Below are 18001 nucleotides of genomic sequence, written 5' to 3'. Positions count from 1 at the left end.
GGCCTCCCCCCCCCCCCCCCCCCGTCTCTCTGGTTTCTCCCTCAAACACACTGCGGTTCCCACCCCAGGGCCCTTGCACCAGCTGTCCTCGCTCCCTGGAGTGCTCTCCCCTAGAACGTTCCGTGGCGGCTTTCTCATGATCAGATCTCAGCCCAGCCACGGCCTCCCGGAGCGGCGACCGACCTCCCCGGACAGCCAGGTCTCCCCCTGGGCCTCCATCCTCTCCGTCACCTGTCTCCTTGTTTCCTAAGCAGCAAGACTCATTCATTTTATTCTCGTGTAGGGTCTGTCTTGCCCCTTAGAATGGGGGCTTACGGCAGACGGGGCTGAGTTCGGATCCCAGCACCCAGAATGGCAGCTAGCATGCAGCAGGGCTCAATAAACACTTTCTGAGCTAAATACACAAATGCTTGTGGCTTCCACTGAGTCCGCCACTTGACTGGGAAGCCAGTGCCCCGAGCTTCGGGCTGTGGCCCCAGCGCAGCTCTTCCTCCACGTGGAGGCCTGCCCTCCTGCACAGGCCGGGCTGGACCGTCGAGCGCTGGCTGTGCTCTGGTGCCCCTGAGGACGCAGGAGGGACCCCCCCCGAAAACAATTGATTCAAGTGAGACACAAAGAAGAACTTTCTCCAGCAAGAACAGTTAGACGCTGACAGCACGGAATGGAACAGAGTGGAGGAACGGAACGGGGGAGGCAGGGGAGCACCGGGAATCCTTGCCAATCACTGCGCCTGCCCTCCCCGGGGGCTGTGCCTCGGGGCTTAGATAATTTCAAATCGTTCTGTTCAACGCCTGCCTCGCAACCCAGATTGTGCTTTTCCACCCCAGACCTCTCCTGGGAGAACCCCAGGGCGCCCCCGGTCCCCATTCCACTGGCTCCGGCACCTCCTGGAAGCCTGCTGTGTGCAGGAGCGAACAACCCTTGGGACTGGGTTTGCAGACAGGACAGAGCTCATGGTGAAGACAGAGTCATGTCAGGCAGGCGAGGCCTTCTGTCCCTCCAGGCTGCTGTCCCCCATGCCCGGGCTTGGTGGGTCCTTGTGTTAGGGCCTGACCTGAGTCCCCAGTGGACCTGACAGGAGGAGAAGCCACCAGACCCCCTCCTCCTGCCCTAGCCTGTCCCCCCTCCCTGGGCCGCCTCCTGCCTTCCCTCTGCCTGCTTCCTGCAAAGCAGCTTTTCTTCAAGGTCTGCTGGGCTGGCAGACAAGCTAACAAAGCGCCCTGATAGGGCCACGGCAGCCGCCGGCTTATCAAGATGCACCTCTGTGCTCACGTCCTGGCTGTCACTGGGCCGCTTCGTCGTCGTCACAGACGGCAAGACAGAACAGCCTGCGCACACAGACGCCCTCCCTCCCTGCGGGGGCCGAGCCCACGGAGTCGGATGCTCTGTCCTCCCCCAGCAACTCTCCTGTGGGCTTTGTCCTCGACACCCAGCCGCAGACGGCTGACCTGGGTGGAGGGCTGCGGGGAAGCAGCGGCCCGTCTCTGGGGCACGAGGTGGGGAAGGCAGGCTGCTGCTCAGGGCGCCAGAGACCCCAGCCAGCCTGCCTCCTCCTTACAGGGCAGCCCAGGCTGGAGCCACCAACCGGCTACTGGCCGGTCAGTGAGCAACCGTCCAGCCTCTGGGCCCGCTCGCCACTTGGCCAAGGGAGGAGGAGTCCCCACTGTGGGGAAGGGTGCGAACCACCCGCAGAAAGCTGCCACACGTCCTCTGTGGTCAGAGCCACAGGGTGGCCGGGGTCAGAGAAGAAGCCCCGCTGCGCACTGGCCAGACGCAGCGTGCACAGGCCCCGCCTGCTGGTTGCGCTTTTACGGAGTGGGAGCCCCCCCGGGCGAGGAGAGGGCTCCCGGCACAGGGAAGGCACCCTTCCTGCAGCTGGGGGATAGGCCTTGTGTTTGGCGGCAGGAGGGCTGCGGGTGACCTGGGTGCTGGGCGGGAGGCGGGGAATCACGGGAGGTGGAGACACTCTCCCCCAGGCCCCTGCGTGCCGGCGGAGCAGACGGAAGGAGAGGGCGGGATGCCCCGAGTCAGCGGCGCTTCCCAGCCCACCCCTGGTGCTGACGACAGAGGCAGACCCCTCGGGAAGCAGGCAACGTGGAAGAGGGGCACTGGGGCACCCCCAGCAGACCAGCCCCGAGCCCGCTCCGGGCAGGCGCGAAGAGGTGCCGGCAAGGCCGCCCAGGGCCCAGCTCCGGCGCGCCTCCCCTCGCTTGGTCCCTGGCTTCCTCTCCTTCAGATAAACACTGGCCTCCCCTTGGAATATTGATCTCTCCAGCTCCTTCGTCCTGATTGGCTGGTAAGGAGGCCTCCCCACTCTCCACACCTGTCTCTCCCCTCCGCGGCTACCCATCCAGACGAGAGCGGACAAGCCGGCCCAGGGAGGAGTGGCTGCGTCTGCTCACCCAGGGCCCTCCGCCCACAGGCCCCAGCGCAGACCCTGCGTTCCCCTCCCCAGCAGCCCTGGTCTAGGTCACTGAGGCTCGGTGACCTTTGCGTGACCATGTGACACTGGCTCTGTGTGATGGTGGGGGGCTTCCAGAGAACTGCCAGGCAGATGGGCCCCCAGGGCCCTTCCGGGTACCCTGTCTGGAATAAGTCCCTCTTTGGCGAGGGCAGGGTTCAGCTCTCCCCTAGTACAGAAGGGGTGGCAGACACTCCACCCCATCTCTGAACAGGACTCAGACCCAGTTTCCCAGGGCCTCTGTCCCCACAGGGAAGGGGAGGGAGAGAGCAGAGGAGGGCGGCAGCCAGGGGCAGGGGGAGCCTTCGGAGGTGGGGACGGCAGACACAGGGACCAGGTAAACAACTCCCCCACCCCGAGTTCAGGGGTGCTTCCCCCCAGAAGCAGGAGAGCGGCTCCGGTGTGTGCGCAGCCGTGTGCGCCCGCCTCCCTGTGTGCGCGCCTGTGTGTGTGCCTGTCGCTGTCATCAGGATGTTCCCCCGCTGTCACTCCCCTGCTCTCTGCTCCGCACACGCACTCCCCCTCCCCGCCTTCCCCTCTCTGCGGCTCCCTCGTCCCTCCCTCTCCTCCCCAGTGTGTCATTGACCCAGCAGCCCCGTCCCCTTGGCGGAGGCGGCCGCAGGCGTTCCTCTCGCTGCCGCCGGTACGCTGCGTGCCAGGTCCTGCTCGGGGGGCAGGCGATCAGGGACTCAGTGCCGCCCGCCACGCTCTGCTCACGGCGCTGCCTGCTTTCTCCAGGAGTCCCGGGAGGGGCTCACTGGACGGCGCAGAGCGACTGGATTCTAGGAGCTTGTTTGGATGAAGGTGAGTGCTCTGCGCTCGGCGGGGGGGCGCTGGGAGCGGGGGCTCGGGGACCGGGCCCATCTTCACTGGGTTCTCCACCTGCACGGGCAACTGCTGTTGCTTCCTGCCCGGGGGCGACTGCCAGGGCCGGGGCAGCGCTCAGGACTGGACATCTGGGCAGCCACAGGACACGGCGAACTCTGCTCTCCCGGTGCTGGGGACAGGAGCTGGGATTTTGCCGGGGAAGGGCGGGGGGCGGCAGTGCCAGTGCCAGATGACGGCCCGGCGGCATAGAAACCGGTCCCTGCAGCAAGGGGAGCACCAGCCAAGAGCCCTGTGCTGCCTGCACGCCCAGCTCGGCACAGACAGCCCCGGGACCTCGGGTGCTGCGGACGGGCTGGCACAGAGGGCCCGGCGGGGTGGGGGTGCCAGGCTGGAGGACTGGCGTCTGAGGCGCGGGCACGGCCCTTGGGGTGCTGACCTCTCTACAGGACACCCTCAGCTTGGGGTAATGGCCTTCAGGAGGCTGTCCTTGGACAGGGGTGCAGAGAAGCCCCCCCCCCAGCTGGACCCGAGTCCCTCTGGCCATGATGGAGCCTCTGGGAGGGGCGTGGCTGGGAGCGGACCAGGGCAAGGCGGTGCGCAGCCCTTCCTCCCGCCCTTCCCTGAGGCCCCCGGCCCGCCCAGGCCCGGTGGGGGTGGGGAGCCAGGCCGGGGTTGGGGTCCCCCAGCTGCACACCCCCTCTCCCTACAGAGGGGTCAGGAAGCCTTGGGGCTGGTGCACTCAGCTTAGGGGTGGGTGGTATGCAGCGGCCATGCTGGCTCGGCCCCCCCAGGCTGGAGCAGGACACCGCAGGACCCAGGTAGTCTGACCGGGAGTCTGGACCTCCCCGCTCACTCCCAGGGAGCCCTCTGTCCTCTCCCTGAGCTGCGCTGTGCGCTGTCTGGGGTGGGTGGTGGGACGCTGCACCTGGCTGTCAGGGTGCGTTGGGCATCGCCTGGTCTGATTCAGATTGACACCTGGCAGCTTAGGTAACTCCATGGGCTTGGGGGAGGGGGGCAGACGGAGCACGTGGAGATGGCGGGGGAGTCAGCCGGGAGGGAAACCCGCAGCCACGTCCCCCTCCCCACCGGCACAGGCTCCACTCTGCCAAGAGAGGGAGACCAGGGAAGCCAGCCGGGGGTGGCAGAAGGCAGGGGTGGGGGTGGGGGGGAGGTTTCTTGAGCGACAGATCTGGTTCCTTTGGGGTTTGTCTGGAAGCAGCATCTGGGGCCAGGATGAGCAAGCCCTGCCTGCACTTCCAGGCCCCGACGCCGAGAGGCCCGGGGAGGGGTCGCAGGGGTGCCTGGGCCTCCCCAGGGTGGGGAGGGGAGGGAGGAGTTTGGGCCCAGGCCTCTCTGCACCCCTCCTGGGGCCTCCAGGGGCTCTTCCGTCCTGCTTCCCAGGGGTCTGACTGGCACTGGGAGCATCTGACAAGGAAACCAGGCTGCAGGAAGCCAGGGACGAGGATGGGGCATGCGTTTAAAACTGAACCAGGAGGTTTGCCTGCTCCAAGTACAAATACAGAGCTTTAAAAGCCTGCTCTGTGCTGCCTGGGCAGCGTGCTGTGGGGGCGTCGGCGGAGAAGAGATGGGAGGCCAGGGTCGGGCAGCAGGTGGAGGGAGCAGTCAGGACCCACTCCAGCCCCACCTGCCCCCCTGCCCTGTCCCCCGACCCAGGGCTCAGCTGTACTTCTGGGCCCTGCTGGGGTGGAGGGAAGACAGCACCCCTGAAGCCCCAGGCAGTGGCTCCACCCCAGCCCTGCCTCTCACCAGCCGGAGACCTTCCCCTCTCTGCAGAGTGAAGGGGTGCTGGCCTTGTCCTGGGTCAGGGACCCTTGACCAGCAGGAGATTCCAGGGGAGGGTGCACGCAGCTGGCCAGTGCCCTGTCCCAGGAGTCAGGAGCCCTAGGTCAAGGCGCAGGGGACGTTAATGGCTGAGGCTCAGACACCGACTTGGGGTGGGTGGACATGACAGCAGTACCAGAGGATGGACAGGGACAACAAGCCCTTGTGGCTTTGCTGCAGGCTTCTGGCTGGAAACTGAGCCAACCCTGCTTGGAGGAGGAGTTGTGGGGGAGAAGCATGGAGAGCTCAGGGCCCCCACCCTAACCTGGGCCTCTGCAGGGCCAGGCCAGGCGCTCAGCAGGAAGCAGCCCCCACCCCCGAGTCTCCAGGGTGCTGCACCCCCACTCGCACTGGCAGGAGCACGTGGGCCCTTCTGCTCCCGCCACTGCCTCCCAAGCCCCTGGCTTCCCTGGTGCTCCCAGCCCACCTCCTCCCCTCAGCACACAAACCCCCTCCCTACACCCTGGGGAGACCCCCGACTGCATCTGTGACATCACTGGAGAGGGTGGTGGCTTGGATGGGGCCTGGCCCTCGGTGGGAGGGACGAGCTGCAGTGAGAAAGTGGACCAGGAAACGCCGGGGGCCTGTGAAGCACTGGACGGACGGATGGATGGACAGTCGGAAGGGTGCAGCCCCCACCCCCCTGCACAGGAGCCTCCACATGTGAGCAGGACCGGGCAGGGTGCGCCTAGAGGCCTGTAAATGCAGCTGAGTTAGTCACCAGGCTGCTCAGGCCCAAGGCTGCACTCTGCCCTCACCTGACATGAGGCAAGTTAGTGAATTTCCCAAGCCTCAGTTTCCCCATCTGCAAAATGATGTTAATAGCACTCGTAACCCAGGAGAGGCCTTAGGGAGACTGAGAACCACAGGCAGACACAGGTGTTCGTGGCTACGGTAACGGTTTCTCCCCAGAGTCTTCTTGCAGGAGGTGATGTGGTCAGCATCCGCCCCTACCCACGCCGCCCAGGGCTCCGCCATTCCCTGGCTTAGCCTCTCGGGAGGTGCGAGGGTCTACGGGAGAGAAGTGGCCCAGCCAGGGCTTCTCCAACTTGACTGTGGACATGAACGGCCTGGGACCTTGTAAGAAGCAGAGTCGCATCCAGTCGGCCAGGCCTGGGGGTAGGAACTTCCTAGGTGGGATGGAGCACAGTGCCCACCCGTCTGTCCTGGGGGGCACCCAGCTCCCTTTAGCTCCCCAGCCTCCTGACCCAACTCAGCCCAGCAGTGGAGGCTGGGGACCCGCTGGGTCTGTCCTTCTGTGTCCCTGCCCCCCGGGACCACGATGGGAGTGCCCTCAAGGCTGTGGGGCCTAGAGACTGCAAACCCCCCACCTCAACTCTTTTCTGTCCCCCATTCTCCACCCTCAGTGGGGACTTCCCTCCCAGACAGTGTTAATTTATTCCAGCGCCTGCCAGCAGCTGCTCTCCTGGCCTCCTAATGTAGGTCACCCTTCTCCCAGTGAGGCTCGATGCTTCTGGGGGCAGGAAGGGGTCTTTGGGTCGGAGGTGGGCTGGGAGGCAGAGGGCCCAGGAGCTAGGACGTGCTGGGCCCCGTATCCCCCAAGGGGCACTTCCATGGTGACCAGAGAGCACAGACCTGAGGGGCCTTGTTTTCATCATGTTTCTCCAGAGATCCCAGGGCCACCCCCTCCAGATGATGCCTCTGGGCCTGGCTGGTTTTGTGCAGGTGACATCATTTGAGGCTAGGGATGGGGTGCCAGGACCCGCACTCAAGGCCACCTTCTCCACAGACTGGTGCTCACTCTGGAGGTGACATTGAGGCCAGGGGAAGGTTGGGGGGCAGGAAGGGGAGTCCACCCAGAAGTGGGGAGAGCTCGGGTGGAAAAGGGGCCTGGCAGAGAGGCCTGGGCTGCATGTGCAGCCCCAAGTAGGTCTGAGTGTGGAAAGGGTCCTGGGTCAGGGGTGGCCCCCGAGGGGCTTCTCTAGACCCCATTTCTGGACTGGAGGTGTCCCCGTGCACCGTCTGCTGGGGCCTCTCGGGAACTGCCTGAGTGGCGGCATCTGAGGAGCGCCGGAGGGCTGCCAGCGTGTGTGTGCACGCATGCGCGCACGCGTGTGCATCAGCACGGGCCTGGCTGCACAGCTCCCTGAGGTTAGGGGGGGTGTCTGCACCACGTGCTATGTCGGACGCACACGTGTGTCCCCCCCTGGGGGACACTGCTGGGGGACAGTCACCAGGGAGTGGGTCATGTCCCTGCCCAGTCGTGTGGCCCCGGCAGCTGGTCTCCATCTCTGAGCCTTGGGGGGCTGCAGACTGGCCTGGTGCCGGGTGGGTGCTGTGAGCTCCTGACACGCGGGTCCCTGCTGAAGGGAGGGTTGAGGGCATGGAGAGTGGACACTGTCCTGGGGATGGGGGTCTCTGAAGCTGTGTGTGAGTGCCCCATGATCAGGAGCAGAGACAGACCCAGGTGTGAGGCTGGGCTAGGAGAGAGGCTCCCAGTCACGCTGCCGCCTGCTGCCCCTCCCTGCGGAGGACGGGCACTGCCATCTCCTTGCGTCTCCCTGGGGCTCAAGCCCAGGCTTGGAGCAGTGGCCTAGACTGGCTTCCAAAGTGGCGTCCTGAATTCGGCAACTGCTACTCTTCCCTGATTAGGCTGATCTCACGGAGGACAGGGTGTCACGGTCATCACTTGTAGAGACTGACCAGGACACCGAGGCCCAGAGCTTTCACGGCATTTGTGAAGGTTGCACAGGCAGGGGCAGCCGGCGGGGATTCGAGCCCAGAGACCACCCCGACCTGGGCGTCTGAGCCAGGAGGCTGTGGGGGCCTTACCCTGGGGGGCAGGTAGAGAAGGCCCCTGGGCTGCTCTGGGCGGCTCCTCCGCCCCTAAAAGCGTGTGGAACTGGGTGCTTCCCTCACCTACCCGCTGTGGCCAATACAACTCGCTCTGCAGCCCCCGCAAGGCTCTGAGCCTCCCCAAAGGGGCAGGGGTGAAGCCCAGAGCAACAGACAGCCCCTCCCCGGCGCGCCCCCCAGCGGAGCCCCTCCCTACCCGCCCCCACCCTGAGCAGGCGGCCTTGCTTGCACAGCTGAGGGCCCGCAGGGTGGCTGTAGCCCTGGGAGGCAGCAGCAGCTGTAAGCAGGGGCGGGGGGTGGAGGGGGGAGGCAGGAGAGGCCCCTCCATGCCCGACGGAAACCCTGCTGGATGCTGAGAGTCCAGGCTGAGCTCGGAGCCCCCAGCAGCTCCTCCCACCTCCTCAGCATCCGCTCTGCTCTGCCATTGGCTCCTGGGCTCCCAGAATTAAACCGGCTGTGGGAGGGGGAGCAGGGAGGGGGCCGGCTGCAACCAGGAGATGCCAGGGACCAATGTGGCAGCTAAGGAAGGGAGGCTGCTGTGCCCTTAGAAGCAGGAGGGGCCCCCATGGCTGCCCCTCCATCCCAGTCTGTCCTTTCCCCACTGGGCCCTGGGCCAGTGGCAGGGCAGCCCGCGGTCCCCAGTCCCACCCCTGTGATGGGGCCCTTGGCCATCAGGGGAGGACTTGTGCCACTGGGCTGGGGGGCAGGTCACCTGAGAAGGGGAAGCTCCCCTGTCCCGCAGGGAGAGGAACCGCCTTGTGCACCCCGACCTCCCCAGTCCTGCCCTGCGTCCTCATGCTCTGCTCTGCCCCCCTCCCTCATGCCATGGGCAGACTCTGCAGGAGCCCCTGAGCTGATGCGGTTCACAGACCTGCAGGTGGAAGACGGAGCTCGACTGCTCACCTCCCAGGGAACCGTGGTGGGGACGCAGGGGGCCGCCCGGAGGCCAGAGCGGGACCTGGGCCTCACCTGCCCCCCGACGGCCGCCCCCATGCACGGCCTGGTCTCTGCCTCCTCCTCGGGGGCCATGGTAAGGGAACAGTGGGCTGGGAGCCGGCAGAGACGGCCCTCAACTTCCGCACCTGGGACGTGGGGGAAGACCAGACACACTTAAGAGATGGACCAGGGAGACAAGAAGAGGCAGAGAAAGGCTGGGGGGGACAGTGACTGCACTGCCCAGCCCAGAGCTCAGCACACTGTCCTGCCTGAGGGCTCCTGGGATGCCCGCTTACCTCCGTGCATCCCCAGTCACTGAGGGACACTGCGGGTCCCTGGCTTCTCGGCCCCCTCCTCCCCTTCTCCCCCCACCCAGGGAATCATAGCTGAGAAGAACCGGAGAGGGCTGTAAAGAGACACCAGGCCCCCGCCCTGACCCTGAGCTGGACTGGGCCTTGGACGCCTGCTTCTGCTCAGCTGTCTCTCCCTCTTTCCCAGGACTGACCCATCGGTCCGAGGGGCTCCTCTGTCCCCAGAGGTGCGGGGCCTGCGAGCCTGCGAGCCTGCAGCCACCATGCTGGCCCCGGACAGCGGCCCTGAGCGGAGGACCCGGCTCGCCCTGCAGTGGAGGCAGATCTCCTGTGAGTGCGGCGGGTCGGGCAGCGGGGCAAGCGGGGATGATGCTCCCCGTGTCCCTGGCCTGGTTCTGGGAAGCAGGGCTCAGCCCCAACGGTCCTGCAGGTGGTACCTGGGGAAGGGGCAGGCCGGGAGCCGGAAGCCCCACGGGCAGCTCTGTGTCCCCAGGTAGGTCTGCTCCTGCCCTGCAGCCCCAGCGTGTCCTGCCCCTCATGGATCAGTCTCCCCCACTCTGAGACAGAGGGACCGCGTGGGCTCGGGGACGCAGTGCTGGAAGGGACCCCAGGGACCGATCGGGTCCAACCCCTCCCCATGCACATGGGGAGACAGAGGATGTCCACTTCCTGCAAGTCGCCTGGGTGAAGGGAGCCCTGAGACGTCTCACAAAATACAAAGTGGAGGGGCCAAGGTCTGCCTGGGGCCACATGATGAGAGGGAGGGACAGTCCCGAGGGACGTTCCTCCACCTGACCTCTCCCCTCGCCTGGTCGGCCGCCTGAATTATTCACCGTGTGGAGCAGCTGGTCCCCGGCCACCTGGCTCCCCTTTCAACCTGCCCCTAGCATCACTGAAAGCCTCACAGGACAGTTATGCTTTCTTGTCACTAGAGCGTTTATGCCAACCCACGTTCCTCGGGGGAGGTGAGGGAACAGTGGCCTCTGGTTACCTCAATCCTTTTGAGAGGGAGGCTGAATGGGTTGAATGTTTTTCTGGGGAAAGTGAGGTCTGAAGAATGTTGACTTGTGAATGGCGCAGGGGTCGCAGGGCAGAGGTTGTGCAAGCAGGTTGACCTGGCCCAGACACCTTAGGGGGTAAAGAGGGTCAGCGGTCCAGCAGGTGACCCCAGGTGGCCGGAAGGGCCTCCAGTTGGCATCCACAGCCACCCCGTGCTCGTTTCCCCTTGAGAACAAAGGAGCTCAGGTGTCAGCCTTGCGGGGTGCCTCTCAGGTGTCACCAGCCCTCCAGGAAGGGGACACGGTCCCAGCTGTTCCTCCAGGCCCTGCCCTTTGGGAACCAGACACCAGACCCCATGCTGGACAGACCCAGGGCTGTCCCTTCCAGGCACCTGCCCCTCTGGGTGGAGCCAAGTGGCCCGAGATTCCTCTGGGACAGGTGGGCTCCTCCCTCCCCTTCCACAGTGACACCAGGACAGCCACGGGCGCTCTGTGGTCTCTGAGAAGGGGTGGACCACGAGGCGAGCTCCTCTGCGGGGACTGCTGTCTGAGCGCCTCCTCCCTCGCCCACTGCAGCCCCAGGCTTGCTCCTCAGAGGGGTCCCATGGGACAAAACAGACCAGTCCTGCAGGAAGTGGGAACGGGAGCCCAGTCTAAGGGGCATGGTGGGTTCAGAGTGAGAACAGATATGGGGCTTGTCCCCAGCCACGACTCGTGTGGCTCGTGTCTCCGTGTTCTCCACGTGGAAGGGGAGCTGGGCACCTCCTGCACCTCCCCCTCGCCATTTCCACAGCGGTCTCTGGGGTGGGGCGTGGGTGGGGCTCGCCTCCCGCCTCACCCTGAGTTGCTGGTGGGTGGGACTGGGAGGTTGTAAGGTCGGGGTTGTGTGCCCTTTTGGCCAGCCGCACGGCCCTGTCCCATGCCCGGCCATCAGCCCAGGGCAGCTCCAGGTGGGGGAGCAGTGGGGAGGGAAGCAGAGCCATTTTCTCTGGAAAGGACACCACTCCATGGCAGCGACCCCGGGAGCGGAATGTTGGGAGGCTCCTCTGACACCCCCAGACGCTGTCGTGTACATCGGTGGTGGCCGGGGAGATCCGCTGCTCACGTGGCAGAGCCGCAGGGTGGCCAGTTATGTTCCTGCGTGGCCGGGAAGCACTTGTGCGTCGGGTGGCTTGGCTGGAGGAAACGAGCCCAAGGCCGCCATGACGTGCCCCAGCCAGCAGGGGCGGCTGCAGGACGCGTGACCCCACGGTGGCTTTCCTCCCCTCACCTGCAGGGCTCACCTGCTGGGCCGCCCTGTGCGCGGCGGAGGCCCTCCCCGCCTGCCCTTTCTCCTGCACCTGCGACGGCCGCAGCCTGGAGGTGGACTGCAGCGGCCTGGGCCTCACCACCGTGCCCCCAGACGTGCCCGCCGCCACCCGGACCCTCCTGCTCCTGAACAACAGGCTGAGCTCCCTGCCCAGCTGGGCCTTCGCCAACCTGTCCAGCCTGCAGCGTCTGGACCTATCCAACAACTTCCTGGACCAGCTGCCGCGCTCGGTGTTCGGGGACCTGGCGAACCTGACGGAGCTGCAGCTGCGCAACAACAGCATCCGGGCGCTGGACCGGGACCTGCTGCAGCACTCGCCGCGGCTGCGCCACCTCGACCTGTCCATCAACGGCCTGGCCCAGCTGCCCCCCGGCCTCTTCGACGGGCTCCCGGCCCTGCGCTCCCTATCGCTGCGCGCCAACCGCCTGCAGAGCCTGGACCGCCTGACCTTCGAGCCCCTGGCCAGCCTGCAGCTGCTGCAGGTGGGGGACAACCCCTGGGAGTGTGACTGCAACTTGAGGGACTTCAAGCACTGGCTGGAGTGGTTCTCCTACCGAGGTGAGCACGGCCAGCCGGCCTTGCCGGGGAGGGGCGGGAAGATCGCCCCGCCCAGCAGGGGGAGGGACAGGAGGATCCCCCGCCCAGCAGGGGGAGGGGCGGGAAGGTCGCCCCGCCCAGCAGGGGGAGGAGTGGGAGGTCGCCCCGCCCAGCAGGGTCCTGGGGCTGCCAGGACTCAGGGCCGGCTGGGGAAGGTGGCCCTACCTCTCCACCAGCCTCTCCACGGAGCTGGAGCCTCGGGCAAAGGGGCTGGTGATCCTCTCCCTCCTCCTCCCGCTGCCCGCTTCCTTCCCGGCCCCTCCGCTCCCAGCCTCCCTTCTCCTCAGACTCCCTCCAGGTAACTCCATCTCACTGTCGTAGGTCTCATGATGGACCTGAACACACAGTAACCACACAGAAACGAACTTTCCTCCACCTCTGGGCTTCCCTGGCACCGGAGGAGGAGGAATAAGACCACCCGTGCCCTCCCGGGTAACGCAGCCCCCTAACATACCCAGTCTCGGGCGGTGGGGGACAGAATTGAAATCCACAGATGAAACCAGATTTTGATGATCTCAATTCCTTCTGCCAAGAAGCACTGTTATCAAAGCTTTTACTGAGAAGCCAAATGCCTGTGGCTTCCATTTCTTTCCCTTCCTCCTTTCATTATCCCGGGAGAGTCCTAAGATGACCCCTGAAATGATTCCGTGAAACGGACAAGGAGGGCAAGGAGTGAGCCCATGGGGCAAAAGAACCACATCTGGGTTGGCCTCGTGGCTCTGCCACTTACTAGCTGTGTAAGTGATCTTGAGAAGTCAATCAACCTCTCTGTGGCTGTGCCCTCATCTGTGAAATGGGGCGAAAAAGAGTATTTCAGAGAATTATCGTGCAGATAAGTTGGTTACGCACGGCAAGTGTCCGGAAAGGTACTCAGCATGAAGTCAGTTCCCGGTAAAACTGACACGCACGCTTGCTTGCGGGCTGTCCTCATGATACCAACCGGGCTTAATTAGACATCATTTGGTGCCCAGCCCCAAGCAGGCATTCCCTGAATATTTGCTGAACGGATGGATCGATGTGAAAAGGACGCGAATGCTCTCAGCAAAGCCCCCAGCTCCTTCAGCTTCACGTGGTTTCCCATCTAATTACTTGCAGGACAGTCTCATGTGTGAGTTAACGGAAAACACCTAACAAACGAGCAAGTGCTGGCAAGCGCTGTAAAGCTCTCGTCTCCGTGGCGAGTGTGCATTTCTGTGAGTGAGGAGACGATGGTGAGTGCAGGTGTAGCTCCCGGGCCACAGCCCCCTCTGCACAGCACCGCCTGGTGAACCCTCAGAGCAGCTGCCTGAGGGGCCACTTGTCTACGGCCAAGAAGTTAAATGAGTCAGGTAGTTTGCACAAGGCGATGCAGTCGGGAGCCACCGCAGGTTTTGGGAGCAGGAAGGTAAGGGCCCTCCCATCTTGGCGCCCAGCTCCGGCAGGTACAGGGGCCCTACACACACTTCACCGGCATAAGCCGTGCGGCAGGCAGTGGGTGACGCAGTGTCCTGGAGGGCCAGGCCTGTGTGTCATCCGCAAGGGACGTCCTTGGCCTTCCACGCGGTCACAGGGACTAAGGGGCATGGAGGGGAGTGTACGTTTTAGGAAGTTTTCACTAGCAGAGTTATTTTCAACGCACTCCTCGGTGGGGGGGAAGAACAAACCAAAACCAAAACCCAAGGCTGTTTTCCTCAACACCCAGGAAAGATTGATGTCTTTTGTGTGAGGAGCTGCGGCAGCCAGGCTGGGAGCAGCGCAGGCAGTGACAAGTGGCAGGAGCCGTCCCTTCAGCGGGAGGCTGGCGCCTGCTGCTGGAAGAGGCCAGAATTGTGACCTCAAGGGGGTCTGGGCAGCTCTTCTCCCCCCCACCTGTGCTCGCTCTGCACCTGCCCCACCAGGTGGTGTCTGGCTTGGCCTGGAGGTGAGCCTGTGCTGTTGGCACTGGCCCCTCCTCCACCCGTGGGGGTCTTCACCTTCCCTCCAAAGAGGCCTCTGCCCTCCAGGTGCTGGGGAGGGGTGTCCGCTGATGGGGCCGGCCCTGCTCTTAAAGAGGCAGCTACTCTCTGTCCTCCGAGGAGGCACCTTAGGCAACCAAAGGTCCTGCGTGGAGGAGCAGAGGCCCTGACTTCTGTCCTCTGTGTGAGCGGGAAGAGCTCAGGGGGTCAGAACACTGTGCTGTCACAGCAGGGTCAGCAGGAATTCGGGGCAAGGAGCACCGGGCACTGCGATCCGGGTAGGGCACCTGGGGCTTTTGACTCTGGGGAACAGGTGAGACAGAACTGTTTGTGCTTCCTTGTAAAGTGGAAACAGGGACACTGTCCACCCTATGCAATGTCCGCACGGGGTAAATGACCTGATGTGCGTCCCTCCTTTCCGCGGCCCTTGCCCTGATAACTGCTAGTCTCCCCTCCCTTCCCCTCCCGTGGACACGACTCCAGGACTGACGGCGCTGTCAACAGAAACTAGCCCTTCTGGGCCCTCCAGTCAGGACCTGGGTCTGGGGGAGGAAGTGCTGGTTCCCGATACCTGGCCAGCCCCCTTTTCTCTCTCCTGGATGCAGGGGGGCGCCTGGACCAGCTGGCCTGCACCCTGCCCAAGGAGCTGCGGGGGAGGGACATGCGCGTGGTCCCCGTGGAGATGTTCGACTACTGCTCCCAGCTGGAGGACCAGAGCAGCTCGGCCGGGCTGGACGTCCCGGGGCCGCCCTGCACCAAGGCCAGCCCAGAGCCTGCCAAGCCCAAGCCGGGCCCTGAGCCCGAGCCGGAGCCCAGCACCGCCTGCCCACAGAAGCAGAGGCCGCGGCCGGTGAGCGTGCGGCGGGCGGTTGGCACAGTGATCATTGCGGGGGTGGTCTGCGGCATCGTCTGCATCATGATGGTAGTGGCCGCCGCCTACGGCTGCATCTACGCCTCCCTCATGGCCAAGTACCACCGGGAGCTCAAGAAGCACCAGCCCCTGATGGGCGACCCGGAGGGCGAGCACGAGGACCAGAAGCAGGTGTCCTCTGTGGCCTGAGCGCCCTGGCAGGAGGGGCCGGGGAGCAGGCCAGCCCTCCCTCCGCCTCCCTCCCTTTCCACTTTCCTCCCAGCCTGCCGGCACACGGGCCACGCCTGTCTCCGTGACCTCCCGAGTCTTTGGGAGCCACCACTGGGCTCACACCCCTCTCTTGGCCACTGAAGCACTGGACCACAGGGCAGAAAGGATGTGTGTGTGAGCAGAGGCTCCTGGACCCAGCGCCCCCATGCCCCTCTGGCCCCGGGTGTGATCACGCCTGGATATGCTCTGACCTGTGGCCCTACCCACCCTGTCTGCATTTAGGGGGTGGGGATGGAGTGGCGTGGAGGTTGGGCCGCTTCTGTAACTCTCTCCTAAGCCGGAAAGACGTTGGGTCCAGCCTCCATCTGCTGGGACTCACGTGCAGTCAGACCAGCCCTGCCATCTGGACCCAGCACTTGGAAACACTCCCTCGCCAAAGCCGTCTGTCCGTGTCCCCGACCACATGGCTCCGGGACCACTGATCACCCTCACACAAACTCAGCTCACCACACGCACAACCACAAGGGGACAGAGGTCTGGGGCCTCGGGGAGCAGAGCCAGGCACCCCCTGGGTCTCTGTCCAGCCCTCAGACCACACAGCCTCCTGCTGGCTTGTGAATCTTCTCCAGCCAACGGGGAGGAGCCCGAACCCACAGCACAAGAATTCCTTTCAAAGCCTCTCAGGAGGCCCCGGGGTGCCGCTGGAGGAGGCTGCCGTCACCATGGTAACCCGCTCACACGTCTCCTGCTGGGATTTCCAGGGACACCGGCCCAGGGGCCTCGAGGCTGCGGTGTATGTGGACAGCAGCCTCCCAAGGGCCCACCACATACCACGCCTGTAGCCTGCAGCCCCAGAACCGCCGCTCTGCACTGCTCACCGCCCCCTACTCCAACCCCACATCCCTGAGCCTGTGACCTTGTGCAGGGACTGGGTCGTGCTCTGTGACTGGTGGCACCCTAGCGGAAGCTCACTGCCTGCCGACCTGTCCCAAACAGGCCCCAGAAGCAGGGAAAGGACCTCGAATTCTGCTCAGACGCATCAGTAATTGGGTCCCTTTCTCAGCGCTTTGTCAGCTCAGCCTGGCTTCCCAGAATCCTTCATGACACCTGGACTGGGGCCCAAACCAGAGCATAGGCCGGGGGGCCCACCTGCCCTTTATCTGTAACCCACACTAAAGGGACAGAGATACGTGCTTGCAGGGCTAGGGGGCGGGCGAGCTATGCAGTGGGGGGCGGTCACTAGTATCCTTTCCTAGCTCTGCCCCTTCTGGTGAGTGTGACCTCGAGTGAGCCCTGGGCTCCCTCTGCAGGGGACACCTTCCAGGGACACAAATTTCCCCCTGGCTGACAGAGGGTCGGGGGCATCAGGCTGGTTTCTGGCTCTGGGACGGAGGTCTTGAGGTGGGGGCCGGGGGAGGCCACCAGAACACACGTCTGAGGCAGGACAGGGAGGGGGAGCTGGGCACAGGCTGCCCACCAGGCTGGCCCATAGTCCCCCTTCTTTTGGGGTGCCGGCTGACACCAGATCTGGGTATTGTCTGAAGGGAGCTGGGGAAGGCTGGGCATTGTCAACAGTGGTGTCTCCAGCCTGGGACAGAGATTTTTAAAGGCAAAACTATATTTCTGGCTTGTTGTTTCAGAAGACCAATAAAGACTGTATTTTCCTATGTGCATCCTGCTTTCCTTGGGGGGTGGGCAGTGGGGGCTGAGGGCTGGTTGGGAGGGCTCTGCGGCTGAGCACAGAGCTGGCCTCGGGCAGAGGAGGGAGGTGGGAGGCCCCTTCCTGCTCCCCGCCCCGGGCCAGCGGGGCGCCCTGCAGCAGCGGCGTGGAGGGCTTGCCTTTGCCCAGGACCCTGGCCTGATGGGAGGCCGGCGGGCTCCCCGAGCACAGTGGAGGGGACTAGGTCTCACCTGCCTCAGGGAGGCTGCCGGGGTTGGCAGACGTGCAGGAGGGACCCACTTAACACTTTGCACTTTCAAGACGGGCTCTAGGGACAGGCCGACAGCACTCTGGGTTCATAAATATGACCCCTCCTAAGGGGTGCAGAATCAGAATTACGGACCCAAGGTTTGGGGACGGAGGCCAGGAGAGGAGGTGACCAAGAGGGCAAGGCCTCTGGGCTGCTTGTCCACCTGACACCCAAGTGACCCTCCTTGCCAGATCGGCGTCTGGCTGACCCGGTCTGGCTACATGGGTCATGTCTTCAGAGACCAAGACGGAACTCTCTCCTGCCCAGGAGCCCTGCCTTGGGTGACACCCCAGAGAGCCAGGAGCAAACCCCAGGGGGAAGGGGTCCCATTCAGCTCCCCGTTCCTACCCCCATTCCTGGTGGGGTAGCTGGGGAGAGGGTCCTCCCGTGGTCCCGCATGGACAACAGAGCTGGAGATCAGCCACAGCCTGCACGGCCAGGGAATGCGCTCCGGGGTCTAATGCTGGGCTGTGCGCACGCAGGCGGAACTCCGGGGAGAGGGGCCATCAGGCAGCCCCAGACAGCAGCCCCACCGCACAGGGCCTCTGTGCCAGGGAAACACGTGCAGACGGTGGTGGCACCACTGTCATGCTTGGCCACATTCCCCAACCCGGGCCTGGTTGGCACAGAGAACTGGAGACGGATCCAGATCAAAACAGCAGGTTCCTAGAAAGGTTGTGGAAACTGTTGCTAAATCACCTGCTGAGAGGTTGACCGATCTGTCCTCATTCATCGCTCGCTCGCTGGCCCTGCAGCTGCCCTGCCACCCCTCCTCGGCCCCACCCCTGCACAACACGGATGTGCTCCCAGCCTGCCTGCCACACAGCAAGCTCATGTGCACAACAGGGACGGCCTGCCAGAGCCGCCAGCTCCTCCTCGAGCCGCGGGCCCAGCTGGCCCAGGGTCAGGGAGGCTGA

The 18001-nt window shown here is 64.5% G+C and overlaps 2 protein-coding genes across 2 annotated transcripts in view; one reads left to right on the top strand and one right to left on the bottom strand.

Moving 5' to 3' along the window:
* Nucleotides 1–18001, bottom strand: part of CACNA2D4 (calcium voltage-gated channel auxiliary subunit alpha2delta 4) — a 96330-nt gene that overhangs the window by 14906 nt on the left and 63423 nt on the right. The window lies entirely within an intron of this gene.
* Nucleotides 1322–16781, top strand: LRTM2 (leucine rich repeats and transmembrane domains 2). Its single transcript, XM_064478861.1, has 6 exons — nt 1322–3265; nt 6044–6900; nt 8782–8978; nt 9383–9525; nt 11470–12060; nt 14639–16781. Exons 4-6 carry the CDS (start codon nt 9459–9461, stop codon nt 15091–15093), a joined length of 1113 nt encoding a protein of 370 aa, XP_064334931.1. The 5' UTR covers nt 1322–3265; nt 6044–6900; nt 8782–8978; nt 9383–9458; the 3' UTR covers nt 15094–16781.

This window comes from Camelus dromedarius, chromosome 25, assembly GCF_036321535.1.
Source record: "Camelus dromedarius isolate mCamDro1 chromosome 25, mCamDro1.pat, whole genome shotgun sequence".
Taxonomy (NCBI): Eukaryota; Metazoa; Chordata; class Mammalia; order Artiodactyla; family Camelidae; genus Camelus; species Camelus dromedarius.
This window is presented reverse-complemented; position numbering and strand designations above follow the sequence as displayed.

Coding starts and splice junctions, on each gene's coding strand:
- LRTM2 (XM_064478861.1), top strand. CDS start 9,459: ATGCTGGCCCCGGACAGCGGCCCTGAGCGGAGGACCCGGCTCGCCCTG. Junction 9,526..11,469: donor GCAGTGGAGGCAGATCTCCT/GTGAGTGCGGCG, acceptor CCTCACCTGCAG/GGCTCACCTGCTGGGCCGCC. Junction 12,061..14,638: donor GGAGTGGTTCTCCTACCGAG/GTGAGCACGGCC, acceptor TCCTGGATGCAG/GGGGGCGCCTGGACCAGCTG.